Below are 19,183 nucleotides of genomic sequence, written 5' to 3' on the forward strand. Positions count from 1 at the left end.
TAGAATCCCTTATCTGGACAGGTAAGACTGATCTTACCTTTCTAAAAGTGAATTCTGTTACGCCCTGTTTTTTAACAAGGGAAGGGGCTGCACTGTGGACAAACGAATTACAAAGCTTAGCTTTGTCTTTTTTTTCTGTATTTAAACTGTAGGAGGAAGCATTTCAACTACAGAAATTTCACTATTTATGTCAAAAATCCTCAGTCTTCTGGCTTTCTGAGTGAGGACAAAGCTGTTGAACTAAATATTTGTGTTGGTGAAATTCAGTAGGTTTGTGTGCTTTTTGTGGAAAACCAAATACAACCAAAAAAAGGATGTTGGCTTGTGCTTTCTTTAGATGTAAACATCCACACGCATTCATTTATCACACAGTTCAGATGACCACTGCCTCAAATCATCTCATCGCTGGATTAAGCCATGATTTAGCTCTGAAGAGATGAGGCACACAAACTCACTGTTCCCATCTGGCAACTGCCTGAGCGTGTCCGCCAGCTGAGGCCAACGGCAAAGTAAAACCGATTAACTTCGGCCGCCATCCAGCAGCACACGCGGGCCGTTCGCAGCAGCAATCTGCCGAGCACAAAGCACCGGTGCTGCGCTTCCAGAGTCAGTCCCACCTCCTCTTCTCAGGCTTTAGCCTTCAAGGTCACCCAAACGTCCTGCCCGGACACCTCTGTCAGGTCTCAAACAGCATTTCAAGGTTGTTAATGAAGAACAGGGAAGCCTCCAGCCTCTATAGTCAATTTTGCCAGCAACTCAGCCACCGACTGCTTCTCCAGAGGCAGCCCCTTGAGCAATTTGCAGCTTTGGAATCAATTCTCATCTCCCTGAGCCCAGCCATTCCCACAGGGAACCCCGCACAGCCTTTCCTCGAGGCCAGGCGGACAGTTGAAGCCCCTCGCCTCGTCAAGGCTCGAGACGTGTAAAACACCCTTCGTTTCCCCAAGGCGCTCCGTGCCCTTTGCTGTGGAGCCCCCCCGCTCACCGTGGGGGGCGAAATGCGCCTGAAACCCGCCGCAGACCCCGCGGAGCAGAGGGAAGGAGGTCGCTGAGGACATGGCCGCCCCCCCACCCGCCACTGCCCCTCAGCGCGGAGCCAGCGCATGCGCAGAGTCGCTCCCCTCCATCCGGGTCACCGACCCCCCCTCCCCGCAGCTCCCTGAGGCGATGCGGAGGCGCGGGGGCGCGCACGCAGCTGCGTTCCCGCCGCTCCCCTTTCCGCAGCCGCTCGCTCCGCACAGCGACCGGCGGGGAGTGCGCGCTCCCGCCGCCGCCCCCCGCTGCTGAGGGGATCCCCGCCGAGGAAGACGGTGAGCGCTCCCCCCCCCCCTTCCCCTCAGCGCCCCGCCGCCGATCTGTTGCTTCCCCCGTCCCCTCAGCCGTCCCTTCGCCGGGAGTCCCGTCCTGAGGTGAGGCGGCGCGGCCCGGCCCAACCCTGGGCAGCGCCGAGCACCGGCCGCCGCCTCCCTCAGCGGCCGCCAAGTTGTTTTTTCCTTTGCCAGTTGCTCCTTAATGCAGATATAGAGAGTTTGGGTTGGATTTTTTTTAATAAGAATTATCCCAGAGATGTCTTTTGCCTCCACCCTCGTGTTTATCACATGCCGCGTTAACTCTGGGTGTTGATCCCTCAGCCCCGTTAACTTGCCCCGGGGTAGACCAGTCCTCCGCGGGTTTGCAGGATTCAGCCCGAGTTGATAAACTTCTCAGAGGAGATCTGACTGTTTATGTAAAAATTGCCGTGCCGTTTTTAGTCCTTGTATTTAGGCTTTTCGGGAAGGGATCCGATTACCGCTCTCTGAAGCGATAGGATGTGATAATGTGAGCTGCTTGAGACGATGCAAAGGTAAAAGCACCAGCGCTGTCTGTACCGATGCTCTGATGAAGAACTAAAGCTCTCGAGGGCAGAAGCTGCATTTCCACAGTTCGTTTAAATTTCAGAAGACCTTAAGCTTTGTATGAAGTTAAAGAGTTTGCTTTTAAGTATTTCATATGTACCTGTCACCTGGTATTTAAAGGATAAGCAGGTATTCATTCTCGGCAGAACAAAGGATTTAGTAAAAGGTTTTAGCCAAGTGGCTTTAGTTCTCAGGATCCTTTTAGTCCTGCTGCGTTAAGGCCATTTAATCTAAAAATCTAAGAGGAAGTGAGTGACCAAGTAGTTTGCTAATGAGTATTGTCAGCTGTCTACACAATGAATTTGCTTATAATTTTCGGCTATTTATTGCAGTTAATATTACTGTAAGAATTAGCCGATTGTAATAAACGACTAGCATGTGTGTATTTCCATTCATATCAGACCATTTTATAAATAGGTACTTCTCACCCTTCCAAGGAGGTAAGTGAAGTAATTCCCTTTTTGTTTAGGGGAGATTGAAGCAGAGCAGTTTGGCTGTTGCACTGATAATCCCATCCATGTACCTGTCAAGTTTGGAGTATTTCTTCTGATTTTGTTGCTTTCTGATAATTGCACAATAAAATAATTCTACCTAGTCTGTACAGCACTGTTTCCAACAGTACTTCTTAATTAGCATTCATACATCAGTCTTACCTGTCTCATCCTTATTTCAGGGAAGCTATTATATATTCTTGCATTGCTCAGTAACCATGGTGTTTTGATACTGATTTGGGTGAAACCAGGCAAAACAATCCGTGAAAAAAAACCAGAATTAACCATGTAGGTTTACGATTAAAAAAATTAGAATTGTGATGTGTTTTTATTTTTTAAAAAACATAATTGATGCAACTTTTGCAGTTCAGGGCTCTCTACAGAAGCTTTTCAGATTTTGTTTTCATACTAGCAAGAAATACTCTACTGTAAATTATACACAACTGTTGATCTTGTTGCTGAAATATTTCCTTAACTTTGACTAAGGTTGCTTCTATTAAATCATTTTCCCTGCAGACTGTTTGCAGGAATTCAAGGGAATAACTACATTGTCTTCTGCAGCTTCTTAGTGTATGAGTTCCTACTCTTGTTCTCTAAAGGAACAAGATGATTTCTGGTAATTCAATTTTTGTTACTAGTTGAGGAAAAAAAAATGTAATCTACTTCATGGCAATGGGGATGTTTAGACTGCCCCAGCTCTCCAGTATCGTTTACACGCATCATTTGAGACCTGCTGCCTTTTTACAGAGCAGAAAATATCTTCCAGTAAAACGTTTTGTTGCTGTATTTAAATGTTGCAACATGATGAATTCATATATAATGAAACTTGAAGCCAGTGAGTCTGTTTGCAGAGCTGGTTACAGTGTGCCTAGACAGGTTTGTGTGTTTTCCATCGGGATTCTTAAACTTCTTCACAAATCTGAAGAGCATCTCTTCTGTGCAGTAATGCATGCCTATGCAGAATTTGATGTGTTTCATACTACCACAAATTGTTGAGCAAAAAGCAGTATTTTCCTTATATCAAGGGTATTTGCACTGTCAAAGGTTTACAGGGAAGATCTGTCGTGGTGAACAGAAGACAGGCCCACAGTGCCGGGTTGCCAGGGCTGCCAGCTCAGCTCTGTTTCTGAGCAGTCCTGCTGCGGTGGTTTGCTTTCCTCTGTGTGCATTTTGAAGGTGGGAGTACACAGGTATTGCCTGTTTCACATGGAACCGGATGAAATGAATCGGGACACAGAGGACTGAAGATGTCAGAACTGCAGGTTTAATTTCTTTAATGTGAGGATGCTAACTAGACAGTTTGGCTTATGTCTGTTGACTAGTTCGTGTATGGTGAAAATCATAGTGACCTTGCAGCTGTCACTTTATCTCTGTCTACTTCATAGGTTTCTTGAATTGTTTAATGTTATATAAATTAAATTGTCAAAGAAGCTAGATCTTGTGGCTTTTTGGTTGGCTTTTTCCCCTTTTTTCTTCCCATCCTCTCTCCCAGTGTATGTGGTATTCTGTGATATCTGAGCTCCTGGCATTGTTTGCAAACATTTCGGTTGTTATTGATCCCTCTCCAATTCCTAAGTTGTTTTGGCAAAGACCTTTCCTGAATTGTATTGTTTACCTGGCTGTCATTCTTGCCTTTAACTGCTTTGTCTTTTGTATGGTGTCACCTTTTCATTTACAAAATTGCCCTATTTTGTTACACCAAACAGAAATTGAAATAACGTGGATGTCTTTTCAGAATACAAAATAACAGTTTCAGAGCTTCGGAACCTCCTCATGTTGGAACTTTAAACTTAATTTTCATTCTCTGAATTACTTTAACCAAATCTGGCAAAAGAAGGAGAAACTGGGATATTTTTTTTCCCCACAATGCATTCTTTATGTCTTTTAAGTTCGTATTTTAGAAAGTATCTTGTATTGCCCTTTTAACAGTATCAGTTTTATTTTCTTTTCAAACAGATTCTTGCATACTTGTCTCATTGGCGTGTAAAAGCTTTCTATTCGAGCCTATACAAAATCTCATTGTACAGAATATTAGCCAGAAGTACAGAGTTCAGACATCATATTTGTATAAATAAAACCCCAGATCTGCTCTCATTTTGTCCATCTCTTTGCTCATTTTTTTCCAAAGTGCTGTTGCTCTGTGGTAACATACCAAATGGAGGAACATCTCAGTGGTCGCTGCAGTGTTTGCTGTTAGTAACCTGCAGATTGCAGCTCCTTAAATGACATAATAGATGGTAACAACTTTAAAGGGGGAGTAATGGATTCAGTTGATAATCTATGGGTTAAATTCCCTCTCATTTTAATTGTGATGTCTGATTCCACAGTACTAACAGAATGAAGAGAGGAGTACTACCGCAGGCACAGTGTAAGTCACAGTAATTGTGCATTCCGTTAATCTTATTTTCTTGATGCTTTTGCCTTCCTCCAGTCTGCTGCTTTGACTTCATTCTGTAGTGTGTGAGGCTCAGCCAGCCTGAACTTTTTAAAGCTCTTCATAGTGTGGTGAAAAATTGAACAAATTCTATGTTCATCTGTATGTTACCTTACTTCCTGTCTTACCGTTAATTTAAGTCTTTGAATTTTCTTGTCAGCATTCCCAAACTCTCCTTTTTCTGTGCCAGTTTTGCTCTCTTGCCTTGTTTGCAAGTCTCATCGTTCTTTGATTTGTCAGAAAACCAGGTTTTTGGAGCAGTCCTGTGTGGGTTAGGTTTCTTACTGTGATCTGTACTCCTCTCTGATGGGGATGCTTGGGGAGGTAGGACCGAACCCAGGCTAAGGCCAGCATGTTGCTCTTGATTCTGTCTGCACGTAGCTTGGCTTGATTGTAGGTGCCTGTGTCCTGTCGCATGTTGGATCGATTAGCCCAGAACTCTTGGAGTCTGTGCTGCCAAGCCAGATGGTGGCTTTTGTTTTTACTGTGTTGGCGTATTTTCTTCTCCTTTTCTCTTTCCTTTTTGCATGAATCAGCAAGCACAAAAAATTAGGTTTTCACCAGCTATGTGTTTTCTTGCATTTACGTCTGTCTTTCTGTGATGCCGAGGAGCGTTTCCCGTGAAAATCTTGAAACTTGCTGTCCTGGGAAAATTCCGCCAGGTCTATGCATGGCTTGGTAATGGTTTGACTAAAGGTGTGACAGTGAACGGGTGCAGTTATGTGCATGGGCACACGTTGCCTCAGACAGCTTTTATGTGTCCACGCCGAGGTTACATTGATTTAACTCATTTAAATTAGCAACACACCTTGTGTGTGTGTCTCTAAGCAGTTTATAAATACTTAAAATAGGTACTAAATCTTTTTTCCGCATTTTCACATGCTATTTCTCCTTAAGCACGAAGTGTTGAGAGTGCTTGGGTGTTGTTAATGAGAAAACTTGTCTTAAACCTTTTCCCATGAGTGAGCATGGATTTATTATGGATTATTTTTTTTAATCCATTTTTTAATGCACATTGGTTTCAGTTGATGGAATTTTTCAGTGACTGCTTCAAAAGAATAAGCTAGTTAAGCAAATACTCAAATGAGATCATTGCCAATGAAACATGATACATTTACTTACCTTTTCTTAGTGTTATGTCGCAAATTAACACCCCCTCCAAATCTAGATACAGTACAGTTATATGTTTTGTGTTGTTTTCATTAGAATATACAGTGGTGTGATAACCTCCTCGTGATTTTTGCAGTGACAGGTGGCAAAAGGTACACTCCATTAAAGTATTTTTTTATTGCGTAAAAACTAGTTTATCTAAACCCTTCTATTTAGTCTCTTGCTTGTTTGCATTTTTTTTTTCTTTGATGTTTTTACTCAAGGCTGTAGATACTCTTACCTATAGGAAAGGCATTCTCCAGTGCTTAGGAGAAGGAGATCTCCTTACGTTAGGGGATCTTGGGTTTTGTTCCTGTATCTGCCACTGGCTTGGAGAGGCTTTGGGATTTAACTTTGCTGCACACGTGTTCCCATTGATGAAATAAAGATATTTCTTCAAATATCAGAAGACTACTCTGATTACTTGGGAAGTAATTTAAGTTATTAAATAAGAAATTGCTATTAACTGAGAAGTGTGTCATGGAGAAAAGCTTCTAGAACAGTATTGGAGTTCTTGATTTATGTCAGAGTAAAGGGAGGAGAAATTTCTTTTGCTTGACTGAGTGACTTTATCTTCTCACAGGTTGAACAGCAGAGTCTTTATCCCATCTACAGAAATGGGATACAGTGCTTCTGTTTTGTGGATGAGAGAACAACTTTCATGTTGATTTCTGTTCTTTTTTGTAAAATTATTTGCCTTAAAGAACGGTCAAAGCAAGCAGATGTAGTAGCTTCACATTCTGTTTTGGTTTTGTTTTTTGGAATGGCAGATCCCTACTAGAAACTGGAACATAAGAGTTGCTTTGGGTGAACGATGCTCAGAGATACTATGAAGTCCTGGAGTGACAGCCAGTCAGACCTCTACAGCAGTGACCAAGAAGAGGAAGAACAGATGATTTTTGGAGAAAATGAAGATGATTTGGAAGAGATGATGGATTTAAGTGACTTGCCTACCTCACTCTTTGCTTGCAGTGTTCACGAAGCTGTGTTTGAGGTACAGGAAGAAAAGGTAAGGTAGAGGGAGGCATATTTGGGGTATAGTATTGTACATCTGTTGAACATTTTTGTCTGTTTTTTCAGTGTATTACTGCCTATTATAATTGGGGGGAAAAAACAACCCGAAGTATTTACCTGGTAAGCTCAGATCAGAACGAGTGCAGTTACCAAAGAGCAGATAATATTACACTGTTCTGGCATTTGAATATAGAGATACACAGTGCTTCTCCCGTGAAAAACTTCTGATTTTATTTTTTCCCCCTGTTTATCTGAGCTGCCAAAGCCAAGGGCAGATTTAAATGTTTTACTTCAAGGCAAGGATTCTGTTAAAAGAGCATTATAAATTTGCAGTATGTGTGTTCTAACTTGAGCTAAGAGAACACCTTGAAAGTGGCTTAAGACCTTATAATAAAATAAATCTTCGGCTTGCTAACATTTGTATTCAGTCAAATTTGAACCTTCCTTTTGCTTCCAAGAGCACCAGGAATAATACATACACCACACAAGTGAGGGGAAATAGGGAGGACTGCTATGAAAGCTTTGGTCTGCAGCTTCTTTTGCAGTTTCAGTTTCCAAAAGTACTTCCAAAACCTACGGTTTTGCTGAAAAGTTTTCAATGTCTGAGGGAAAGGTGTGGTGTCAGATAGGAAATGCTGCTCTGTGCCTCAAGAGTTGCTAAATTGTGTACTTAGATTTCAGTCCATCGTTCAAATACTTGCTATGAGCTGAATTCCTAAACCAGTGCTTCTGACAAATGGACATAGTACAGTCAAAGTAAAAGGAATGGTAGTTTTTTGAGAACGTGCACGTGGTGTCACATAAACAATATGTAAAGCAGCTTACAGATCCCCTTTTGGGTAGAGGCGACGATATGACATGAGAGCTGTTGTTCTTCCTTGTAATCGTATTCCTATGGGTACAAAGACAAGTGCCAGAAAAGGCTGTGGAGTCTTTAGTGGCTTATTTTCAGATGTGCTTTATTTTTTTCTTTCCCATGATTTATAGAGAAATACAGTTCACTAGCCATTATTTATATGCCTGGTGTTAAATGCTTCTCTTCAAAGAGCATGAGTTGTTGCTAGCTCAGTCCCCGAGTTCATTTCTAGCCTTGTATATTGATGCTGGTTTTAGTGGAAAACAAAACAGGCAATGCATAAGAGTATGTAAATCAAATGTCATCTAATTAAAAAATGCAAGATGACATCTCCCTTTCCAGATAAATTTTTAACTTGCTGATGACTAATTTAAATTGTTACTGTTTCTACTAGATCAGCTTCTAGTTCAAAAGACTTCTGTAAGCAGGGAGCACTCAATTTGTTTCGGTGGTTACTGCCCTTGGAAGAAGGTAGTAAAGCATCAGGTAATCAATGGAACATTAAATAATGCGCTGGACTCATTTAACTCTGGTGCTACAGGAACAGCAATCTGTTGTGTGTCTGGTATACAAAGTGTGCACTGGAAATAGTGCCTTGCTAAATTGTTTTGCACATGTATGCATGTGATTTGTCATTTTAATGCACATCTGCTTTTTTCCGTGAAAGTGTTCCCACAGAACATCCGTGTATACAAGGTGTATCAAGGGAGATGTGCTAGCCTTTTCTCTAACGATGCTGGGATAATTAGTTACCACATTAAACCACCTGTAAATTTTAAATTTAAAATTTGTCATTTCAAAAATAGTTTGTAAAGTGTCCTCATTGTACCATCAGCAAGCTCATCTAAGCTGATCGTCCTAGGCAAGACACTAGTTTAGAATAGGTCAGAATTATATATTATATCTCTAAGTTGAACACTTACTACGCAGGCTTCTTCCTAGTGCTTGGAAGAATAGAGGTGCTTTGATGTATTATATGGATTTGATCTGTTTTATGAAATTCAGCTTGACCCTGGACACACGTTTCAGTGGCTTGATTTACTTCTGCCTACATCTTCTTTTAAAGCCTGAGCGCACAGCAAACAGTTCATGAAACATAAGGAAATTGTCCTGTCTGTGCCCGAAAAGAAAGCAATTTGAAAGTTTATGGTGGTTTTGGGGGTCGGGGTTTTTGGTGGCAATTCCAATTTTTCTGCCCAACGCTCTTTTAGTTCATTTGGTAACACTAGCAAAGCTAGCAGCACTTGCAAGCAGAGTATCAAAATCCATCTTTCTTTTCCCTTATTAGTGTTAGTAGTCACAACTGTAAAGAATAGATTGCCTGGTTCAGCATGTAGGCACAAATCCTTTATGCTCCGCGTTTTTGTTTGTGAAACTTCGTATGGAGTGAGCGATGATTAATATTCTGGTGAACAGAAAAGGCTAAAAAGACAGTATTTATTTGAAATCTGCATATTCTTACGAAGCATTCTGCTCTGATTTTCATCCGGTTTTGGGGCATTTTCTAGCTATATTTCTGTTTTCGCTGCTGATTTGTTAAAGCAACACTTAAACATTAACAGTTCGTGTTGAATTGACTGTTGCTGAAACTAATGCCATCAGTTTCCACTTCAAGTGTGGCAGGTTAAAAATGGTATGTTTACAGAAAAACTGTAAGGTGTCTAACTTGGCTTATATCTTGTAATACTTTCGTCTTTTGCATAGCGTCTATAAGTTTTTTTCAAGTTTAGTTCAAACAGCAAAAGGTAAAAATTTCAGATAAAGTCCATGTTTTTTCATTCTCAAACATTCACATTTTTGAGGGTAATGTCGCGATTGGAGCACTGTCTTCATAATTTTCAATTGCAGGGGTGATCCACTGGATTGCAGCTTTGTGTTTGTCAAGTACAAATTTTGGCCAGTGTGCAGAAGGAGCAGGTTTTGTGATTATTTTAATAAAGACTTTGATGTTGTACACATTGGAGAGAATTGCGCAAGAAAATAATATTTTTGTTAAAACTAACATGGGTGTCATCTGAAGAATTTCTTCAGTCCTATTTAAAATGAAAGCCCTTCATCCTATAATTATTGTTAGAGGAATGAAGGTATGCAACAGGATTTTTGTAAAGAGATCAGTGTCTGTTGGAATCCAGCAACTTAACTATTGTTATTGGAAAGAGTTCTTAATGAAAAAGTATTCCTTTTCTGCTTATTTGCTTATGTAGATCTCTCTGAATAACTGAATATTATCAGAACACAGTAAATAACATTGAAAAGAGATTGCTTGCATAGTTCTCATCTATTGATTTTAATCTGGCTTTTTACAGTGAATAAAAATTTACACTAGGAGATTTCCTAGTGCATTTATGCTAGGGGAAAAAAGAAATATCTGCAAATTAGGTCTCCTGTAGATCAGAGAACTAGTAAATTAAAACAGATAGAATTTCATAACAATGCAGTTATCTATTAGAGAGCTTGGGGATAAGATTCCGTATTCAGTAAAACAAACATGATTTTTTCAGTTTTCTACTTTTGTGAACAAGTGTTTAGTAATAATAGATTTTTTTTTTTTCTCTTCCAAAGTGGACATTCATTCATCCTGAGAATGTTGACATTTTCCTTAAGCACTCAGTACTCGATCTTTATATTAGATAAACTAAGCTGATTTACATAGTATTTTTGGAGATGCTTGGGTGAAAGTCACGTGCAGTGATCGGTATTTTTGTTGACACCTGCACTTTTGAGTAACTGTCACTAGGTGGCAGTTTGTCCATTAAGAGTTTTATGGGCTTGTTCACATCAATGCGCTCTTAGAATTCAGATTTAAATGGGGAGGCAAAGCAGTGCTGCACTGAATACAGATTTGTAAGTTGGAGTAACTGAGGGAAGTATGGGAGGTGCAGGTTTAGGTGATTAAGGAAATGAATGGGATTTGGGAGAGGAAAGTGGAAGGGCAATGTGTTTTCCTTGAGTGAAAGTGTTCATTTTGTGTTTGGAGAATCTTTGTACTTCGTCTCTAGGAAAGATTTGAAGCACTTTTCACAGTCTACGATAATCAAGTTACATTCCAGTTGTTTAAAAGCTTTAGAAGAGTAAGGATCAACTTCAGCAATCCAGAGGCAGCAGCAAGAGCACGGATAGAACTGCATGAAACTGATTTCAATGGAAAAAAGCTGAAGCTGTACTTTGCACAGGTACTGTGGAACACTGAGATGTTGTACATGTCCCTGTTTCTTCTTATTCCACGTTTGCCGATGAGTTTCATTTGTGATAAATATCTGAAGTTACCTTCAACCTCCTTCCTCTACACTGAGATGTATTACTTTCACTCTTTGAGAAATTGATGCTTTAGGAGTCGGTTTTGCTTTTCAGCCTGAGCTCACAGAGTTGTGATTGGTACGGAACAGTCGCTATGTTGTGACACAAACCACCTTCCCCCATACACAAACAGAAATGTGCTGAAAGGAAATAAGTGGGTCCAAAGATCTCTCTATAATAGCCGCTTTACAGGCATCTTCTTGTTGGATTAGCAACCTGTGTGTGTCATACGCAGCTACGTTGTCAGTGCTTATGTAGGCCAAGTTCTTAACTGCAGCGTTTCTCCGAGGTGTCGTACCAAGAGAGCTGACAGAAGCTGTACTACTTCTATTGTTAAGGCTGAATTAAGCATTGCTACTACAGAGAATGGGCATATATTATTGGGGAAGTATACTAAATAAAAAGAGAATTAATATTTGTCATTCTGTATCTCCTGGCTTTTGTCTTCAGGTACAGGTATCCAGTGAAATGGGTGACAAGTCCTACCTCCTTCCTCCACAACCTGTTAAACAGTTCCTGATCTCCCCACCTGCGTCTCCACCAGTTGGATGGAAACAGAGTGAAGATGCAACTCCCCTGATAAACTATGACTTGCTTTGTGCTGTCTCCAAGTTGGGACCAGGTAGGAATATGTACCTGCTTTTGTTGTCATCTAAATTCAAAAATAGTTATCGAGGGATTTTATCTACTTACGTTTCTTCCTATGAGAAGAAACTGAGTCTCTCTTATGTGAGGTTTCTTACTTGAATAAAATGATCCATCACTTTATTTACTTAATCTGTTAATTGATTGAAAGTATAGCGTAGAACCGGATTGTGTGGTACGAGCTCCATCACACCCATTGATTGAATTTTGTCATAGTCTCAGTGTTAAGTAACAGACAAGAAGAGGAATGAAAAGTTCAGTCTTTTGCAGGTGGGCAGCTCCTTAAGGAGGAATTAACCTCATTAAGGATGCTAATACGTACTTTTTGTGTTTAATTGTCAAACTCCTTTATAAACCTTCCTAGGAAACATGCTGTTTGCTTTCTGTGAAAAGCAGGGAAGAGGGAGGCTTAATGTTTTTGTATGTTTTTGTAGCTTTTCATTTACAAATGACATATAAATGTACAGCATAAATGGTATCACTTAAATTTGTAGTCTGCTTGTATTCTCATGTCTTCAGTGTTTCACGATAGCCTTTTACATCCCTTCCTTCCTTTAATTACCAATTAAAAATTAATTAAAAATCAATAAATCCTTAAATATCAATTAAAAGATTGATTGTATTCAAAGTACAGCATAACAGATAGAGTATTTAAAAACATTTAGCAGATCTGATGAAGTGTGGCAGTTGAGCAAATTAAAGATGAGATGGGAATCAATAAATATTTGGTTGTGTTACTGCAGATATTAAGGACTTTTTGAGATAAAGTGGCTTACTGCTTTTCTTTGGGGACGTTCTTAGCATGATTTTTGTTTGCTGCTCTTCAGGGGAGAAGTATGAGCTTCATGCAGGAACAGAATCAACTCCTAGTGTAGTTGTCCATGTCTGTGAAAGTGAGACAGAAGAGGAAGATGAAATAAAAAATCCCAAACAGAAGATCATGCAGACAAGGCGTCCAGAACCACCTGCAAGAATACTGAATGAACCTAAAGCATTTGATTGTACACTGGAGGTAGGGGGTACTATGCACTGTTAAATTGTGTGATGCTCAAGATAGTATCAAAAATCAGACACTTAATGAGTACGTGTGTTGATGTCTGTACTGCTGCTATATGTTATGTATAGCGACAACAGATTTTACTTGTAGTTGTCTCTCATGTTCAAGATTCTGGATGCCAATGCTTTGAAAAGCACTTTAATTTTAGGGACTAGTCCCCCAAGTGTAGCAAATCCACCTGACTTGAAATAGTGAAAAATAGGAAGTCTGGTTGTGTTCTTGTTTTGTTTTTAAGATGTTACTCTTTCCTTTATATTGTACAGTGTGATGTACCAAGTGCTGAAATAATATCTTACTGTCACGATTGGATTCAGGAAAGTTCATTGTATAGCAATTAAAAGCTGATCTGTACTGGTACAACAGCTTCCGGATAATATAGTGTTAAATGCAAGTGAAACATACTCTTTATCCTAAAATTCCTCCCCAGCTAGTAATCTTCTGAGGTGAAGATTAATTTTTGCTTTTCTTAGAAATGCCAAGTATGTGCTTTTAATTTGACATGAGGCACAAATACACGTATGGAACTAAATTCCAGTAGTTTTGCTAACTACACAGAGAAGAATGCAGGAGGAAGAGCCACACACTGCTGAGAAGACAGACTCTGAGTCTGTCACCAACACTGCTGCTGCTGTCTGTGATGGTACACTGATAGGTACGATGGTTTGCACTGACACCTAATGAGGAGTGAATGACAATAGTAGAGTGAAATACAGATTCAGCTATTGAATGTGTTGTCTCTGATCCTCTCTGAAAATCTGGTAACGTTTGTTCCTCCACAGTCCTAGAGATGGCCTCCATTTATAAATAAATTCAGTGACTGTTATGTTATGACTAAGTTATGTTAGGAGATAAAACATCTAGGGTTAACTTTTAACTTGTGCTCCTAAACTTCTCCAGTCTGTTTTGTATTTTTTTTAAGACAATCAGTTGTCTGGCTTAGCCAGTTTTTATGCAGATTCAGCCCTTGTTTGCTGTTTTTCATTAAGACTTTTTCTGCGTGGCATCCTGTCTGTCTGACAGAGCATCTGCTACTTTTGAGACCAGGATGCATCTTTTAGAATACAGATCTTTAATTTTGTGATCTTGTGTTAAGTGTTTTAGTAGGAGGAGAATATGCCTCAGTATAATGACTCATGCTCCTATGCTTTTATGCTATTTTATAACCAACCTTTTTTTAGACTAGACAGATTCTTCTTTTTTCTATTTAAAGGAATAAAATTATTTGTGAACAAACCAGGCTGCTGATGTTCATATATATAAATCATTCAGAAACTGACCTTTTTCAAATTCATTTTAGTGTGTTTCAATTCTACATGACGTGCTTATTGAATTTTCTAAAGTGTTTTCACTTGATTGACGGCGGAGAGCAAAAGTAACGGTCATGAATTTGCATGGACATGGTAGTTTTCAACTCCGTATTGTGCCAGCTCGTGAGCCCTTCCTGCCACCAGCTTCAAGTTGCAAAATGGGATCCTGCAGGCAGGTCCTTGTTCCAGAGGCAGGAATAATATATATTAAAAAGGTAGGAAAATGAGTTTTGTTTATCTTGCCTTCACAGGCATGATATTTATGTATCTCTTCAGGTATTAAAATCACTCAAAGTCCGACCTCTCTGTCTCACTGTTCCATGTTATTTAAAAAAAAAAAAAGCCAACAAAAAACTTGTATTGTCCATCAGGCTTGTGTATTTTTAAAATTCCAGAAGTCCGATTTGGATTTTCTGTGGTGTTTATATTTTGTTAATTGTTTAATTTCTACCCTATTGTAGAAGTCACTGTAAATTAGGAGTAAGTGAAAAACCTTCAGAAACAGTTTTATAAGGCAAATCAAGCAAGTAATGTTGTCAATGTATTTTGTGTAAAATGTATAACAACTTGCATTCCAACATCATTCATTGTGTAAAGACACTTAAAATAAAAACAATGCAGTGCCATTCACATGTGGTTTTTTAACTGTACTCCATATTGGCCCAAGTTTGATATATTAAGTTTTCTAATGGAATTGTATGCTGATGCAATTGAGTGAACACTTGAGATAGTTTATGGTTTTCCGTAAGCAAATTGTCAGAAAAACAGTGCTGAAGAAGCTGGGGATTTCAGCAGAAAAATCCCGGGAATTGCTGGGCTGAAGGAGGGACTGAGAGGGTTTTCATTGTGGTTTTGGGTGCCTGTCATAGCAGAGTTCTGTTGATGTTTAATCTTGCACAAATCTTGAATGGGAGTTTGGCACCTGCTTAGACCGTTGTGGGAGAGAATGTCTGGTTTGGGTTGCAGTATTGAGCTCTGTAAAGTTTTTGTTGTAATAAAGATAAATAGTTACGTGTTTTAAAAAATCTCCAAAGACCCATTTCCACGAGAAGGACACGGTCAGACCTTTTATAAAATGTGCATGCGTTGATCAACAAAATTGTAAAACATCAGCTTGTTGCACTGCTTGTGCTTTTGCCAGCAGGTTCCCCTCTCTCACAGATGAAGCAAATTTCGGCAGTTTTTTGTGTTAGCCAGTAGAGGGAGGCTGTGTGCCCTTCTCCTAACACACACTGGCACAGTATGATTGAATTGTATTTAAAATGCCAGAAAATCACTTTACTGTATGTGAAGCTGTGCCTCCTTTCCCTGGCGGTGCCTCGGGCCTGGTTGTGCAGATGTAACAGGAGACTTTGTCTAGCACGACGATTCTCTGGGAGTTGCTGTGGAAGGCCGGGCTTTGCGGGAGCTGTAGGGCGTTGGGTGGTGGGCTCCTTGCAGGCACTGACATGGGTGGGCAAGGAGGAGGCAAAGCAGAGGCTTTGCAGAAAGGAAACTTGAATTTAGCCATTGATCGGTATTAGAAGTGATTCTGCTCCACTTTCACTCTGTCCATAATCTCCAAGGTGACAGAGCCGCCTTTGTAAATCGAATGACATTCAAGTTTGCTTTATTTGCTCCACGTGATGATTCAGTAATGCCCATCAGAACCTGTTTCTCTTAATCACTGACCTGCTATTAACTGAAGTGCTATTTTTAGAAGTAGGCTGTCACAGAGGCACCAACTCAGCCCTTTCTGAGCTTGCACTTTTGTATAAATAAATATCACAAATTCCTTTAAAGCATTCTTCTTGAGAAGCAACTGAAAAAATGCATGGGCTTTTCTTTGGGCAGTCGCCTGTGTGTTCTGGAGAAAAAGTTGCTGGGGTTCTTTGTTTTTATAATAGCTAAGAATGGGCCCTATTTTTGCAGTCCTGTGCTTATTGCTTCTCATTCTGTTTCTACCCTGTTACTGAACTGCTTCCCCCCAGAAAGACCTCATGCATAAAATGTCTCTTGCTTAATTTATTCCCTGGAAGGTTATATTTCCATTTTTGTCTGGTTTTGGATTACTGATCTTTTTTAGCCTAGAACAGAAGATTGTTTTATGAGTCTTATGCTTACCAGGCTTCGCTTAATCTGTAAAACTTGCTAGGAGGGGTTCATGGTCCAGCGTGCTTTTAATGTGGAAAGAGACCACAGCCAAGCCTCATTCCCTTGGAGAAAAATGCAGAAATATTTCCTTTACTAAACCAAACAGGAGGCGCACACCTGGCTGGATCTGTGAGTCTTTGTTCCTGTGTGGGCTTACACGGCACCTGCAGTACATGGTTGTGGGATGGCTCCGTTCTGCAGGCACAGAGGCCAGCCCGAGGCGCAGAGAGCCACAGCGGAGCTGGAGGCTGAAGCCGGAGTCAGTGGGAGGGAGCTGTGGTCCTCGGCACCTCGGAGGACTCTGCGCTTAAGCAGCTGTTTCCCTTTGTTCTGAGCAAGATAAATCACTTTTTCTCCTGCAGCTATTGACCGAGCTGAAGTCCGAGTGTGCCTACGGGGTTGTCTGGTACCATCAGAGGTGTAGCTTGAGGAAGGCTTGCATGATGTCTGGTTGAACATCTCCATTCCCTTCACCTGGAGATCAGGGCTAGAGACGCCGTGTCAGTATCGTGGTACCCACCTTAACGGAGAGACAGGTGATATCTTGTGCTTGGGTTCTTTATGTATCTTATCTTTAAGTTGCATTTGTGCTAAGTCACTCTAGAAAACACGCAGCGTTTTAAATGTTAGCTAATGTGTTAAATCCTCTTCTGAACAAGGTCTCTTGCATTTTTTAACATGTTGGCATGTTCAAGCTTGTGGAAGGGAATGTTTGATTTCCTTGATGAAGCGAATGCATTGCAACTATAGTATCAGTGGAAACCCAGATGTCAGCAGGGTGAGGCAGTGGGAAAGATATTTATGGCAATCTCTTGTGTTGCTCTGTTGCGTAAAACAAACAAGTAACAAATTCTATGTCCTTTCTGCCTCTATAGCCAAGGAGCTGTTCGAGTAACACAGCACAACAAGCAGGGATTAGGGAGGGCAACCAGGTTTAGGTATGCTCTTCTGCCAGGGCAGGTCACTTCATCGCTGCAGTTCAGTTCCATCCCTTGCAGGTACGCTTTGTCATTTAGTTGTGGGTTTTTTTGGTGACTCTGGGTACGTGTACAGTGCCGAGGTCCTGATTTCATAATGCAATTCCAGACTCAATGAATTTCTAGTCGGTTGTGATACCTGTTGTAATATGCCTGTTCTCTCTTTTTCTTCTTATTAAGACAGTTCCAGTATATTTGCTCTGCTCTCTACCCTTCTAATTGCAGGCAAACTGCAAATTTAATCTGTGGTGCTGTGAACAGACCTTATGATCCAGGAAGAGTGCAAAACCTACTTGGGAGTGTAAGCTGGACGTATAAATTCAGTGAGACTTAACACATTATTAGGTTATGTCACTTCCTTATGTTTTTTGTAAGGCTGCAGAGTGGATCTGTAGTTTCTAATTGAGAGTTATGGCCTTTGGCATTCCCCGGCTTCGTTAGGATTGTTCTGGAGCATCCCAGTATCTTGTTTGTCCTCCATTAGGGATAAGGTCAGAATTGGTGGCTGATAACTGAGGTTGGAAGCAGAGCTTTATACATACTAACGTATAAACCTAGTGCATGGCTATAGCTAATAGTATAAGGGCTATAAATTTAGGACCTGGTGAGGGACTTCTTCCCAAGCAAACACTTGGGAAAGTCACTCCCTCCCTCTCCTGTGCCACATAGGCTTTTAGAAAGCACATTTGCTTTTACTTGGCTTCACTGTAGATGTTCACACCCCTTCTCAAGCATTGTAGCAGAGATGGCACTTAATAAATTAAGGTGATTTTTTTTTATAGTTGAAAGGGTACTTAGCACATTGTGATGCCTGGAAACAATTACACTGGGCTGCTTCTAGTTTGTTTTGCTGTGTGCCATTTCATTCCAGTGGGACCCTCTGTGTTTATTTTCTAATGTAGATGATTTTTCATATGGAAACTCCAAGGGTGTTTTACTTGAAAGGAGGAGATGTAATTGTCTTTCCTTGGACACCTGCCGCAGAGGGAACGTACTTGTTTAGAACAAAGCAGTGAGAATCAGGAGATTTGAATTCTGCTTCAAACTCTGCCTTGGATTTCTGCAAGGAAGGAACATCATCTGTCTTACGTTGCAGCTGACGGTCTTGCAGGCTTGGTACTGTTTTTCAGCAGTATTTGAAGGGAGGGGAGGGGAGGGAATCGCACTGCCTCCTGTGTTTTGTCCGCACCAGAGAGAGACTGCTCTGCATTAATGAGGGTGCTGGCCCTGGATGGAGTTGGAGTTTCTCCAAACCGCCTCCTGCTTTAGAGAGATTCTTCTCTAGCCCATGTGGGTGGAAAGAGCTGTTACTTTTTATGCATTTGCATTTGTCCTGCTGTCGCTGTGAAGTTTGTGGTGTCTGCCATGCACAGCACAGCATCAGCCACGTACATATTATGGTTCTTCCTGGTGCCCTGAGTCGTTCACTGGCTCACTTCATCCCTTCTGTGTTTACTCCCCATGGCACCTAAATGCAATTGTGGTATTGTCATGATGACTCTGATGGTGACAGACAGCTCAGCTGAGTGAAAAGTTATGCTAAATACTCTCTTTCTGGCTTTTATTCCCATGAAAAACTACATTGACCTCCAGAACAGTAAGACTGAGAAGCTTTTGTGCTGCAAAATGTTACGGCAGTTCCATAAGCACAGAAGCTGAGCTATGCTCAGTCTCAGCCCTCTCCTTTTCTGTCTAAACTGTGAGTCCATCTTTCCATCTATGGAAGTAACAATAACAGATGAAACAGAGCAGAGAAAATGAGAAATTAGAAGCCCGAAGCCCAATGCTGGTAAACAATCCCAAATTCTCCCACAAATGCTATTGTCTCGAGCTTTGACTGAGCTAATATAAAATACTGTATGCAGTGAAAGCAACGCTTCTGAAACTGCTGAACCTTCAGAATGTGCTACTGTGACCCAGCGTTGGTG

General features: G+C 40.7%; 2 protein-coding genes across 4 annotated transcripts in view; both read left to right on the forward strand.

Annotated features, from left to right (window-relative positions):
* NIPAL3 (NIPA like domain containing 3) overlaps positions 1-6,847 on the forward strand; it is a 24,387-nt gene extending 17,540 nt beyond the window's left edge. For all 3 annotated transcript variants that reach the window (XM_074807392.1, XM_074807390.1, XM_074807391.1), the window contains exon 13: positions 6,740-6,847. In XM_074807392.1, the coding sequence (XP_074663493.1) occupies positions 6,740-6,764 (25 nt within the window). In that variant the 3' untranslated portion in view covers positions 6,765-6,847. The remainder of the gene's footprint in view (positions 1-6,739) is intronic.
* Positions 6,767-14,775, forward strand: RCAN3 (RCAN family member 3). The gene is made up of 4 exons (XM_074807393.1): positions 6,767-6,978; positions 10,839-11,012; positions 11,587-11,758; positions 12,609-14,775. Exons 1-4 carry the CDS (start codon positions 6,784-6,786, stop codon positions 12,815-12,817), a joined length of 750 nt encoding a protein of 249 aa, XP_074663494.1. The 5' UTR covers positions 6,767-6,783; the 3' UTR covers positions 12,818-14,775.
* Positions 14,776-19,183: the final 4,408 nt, after the last annotated feature.

The sequence above is a fragment of the Strix aluco genome, chromosome 26 (assembly GCF_031877795.1).
Source record: "Strix aluco isolate bStrAlu1 chromosome 26, bStrAlu1.hap1, whole genome shotgun sequence".
Taxonomy (NCBI): domain Eukaryota; kingdom Metazoa; phylum Chordata; class Aves; order Strigiformes; family Strigidae; genus Strix; species Strix aluco.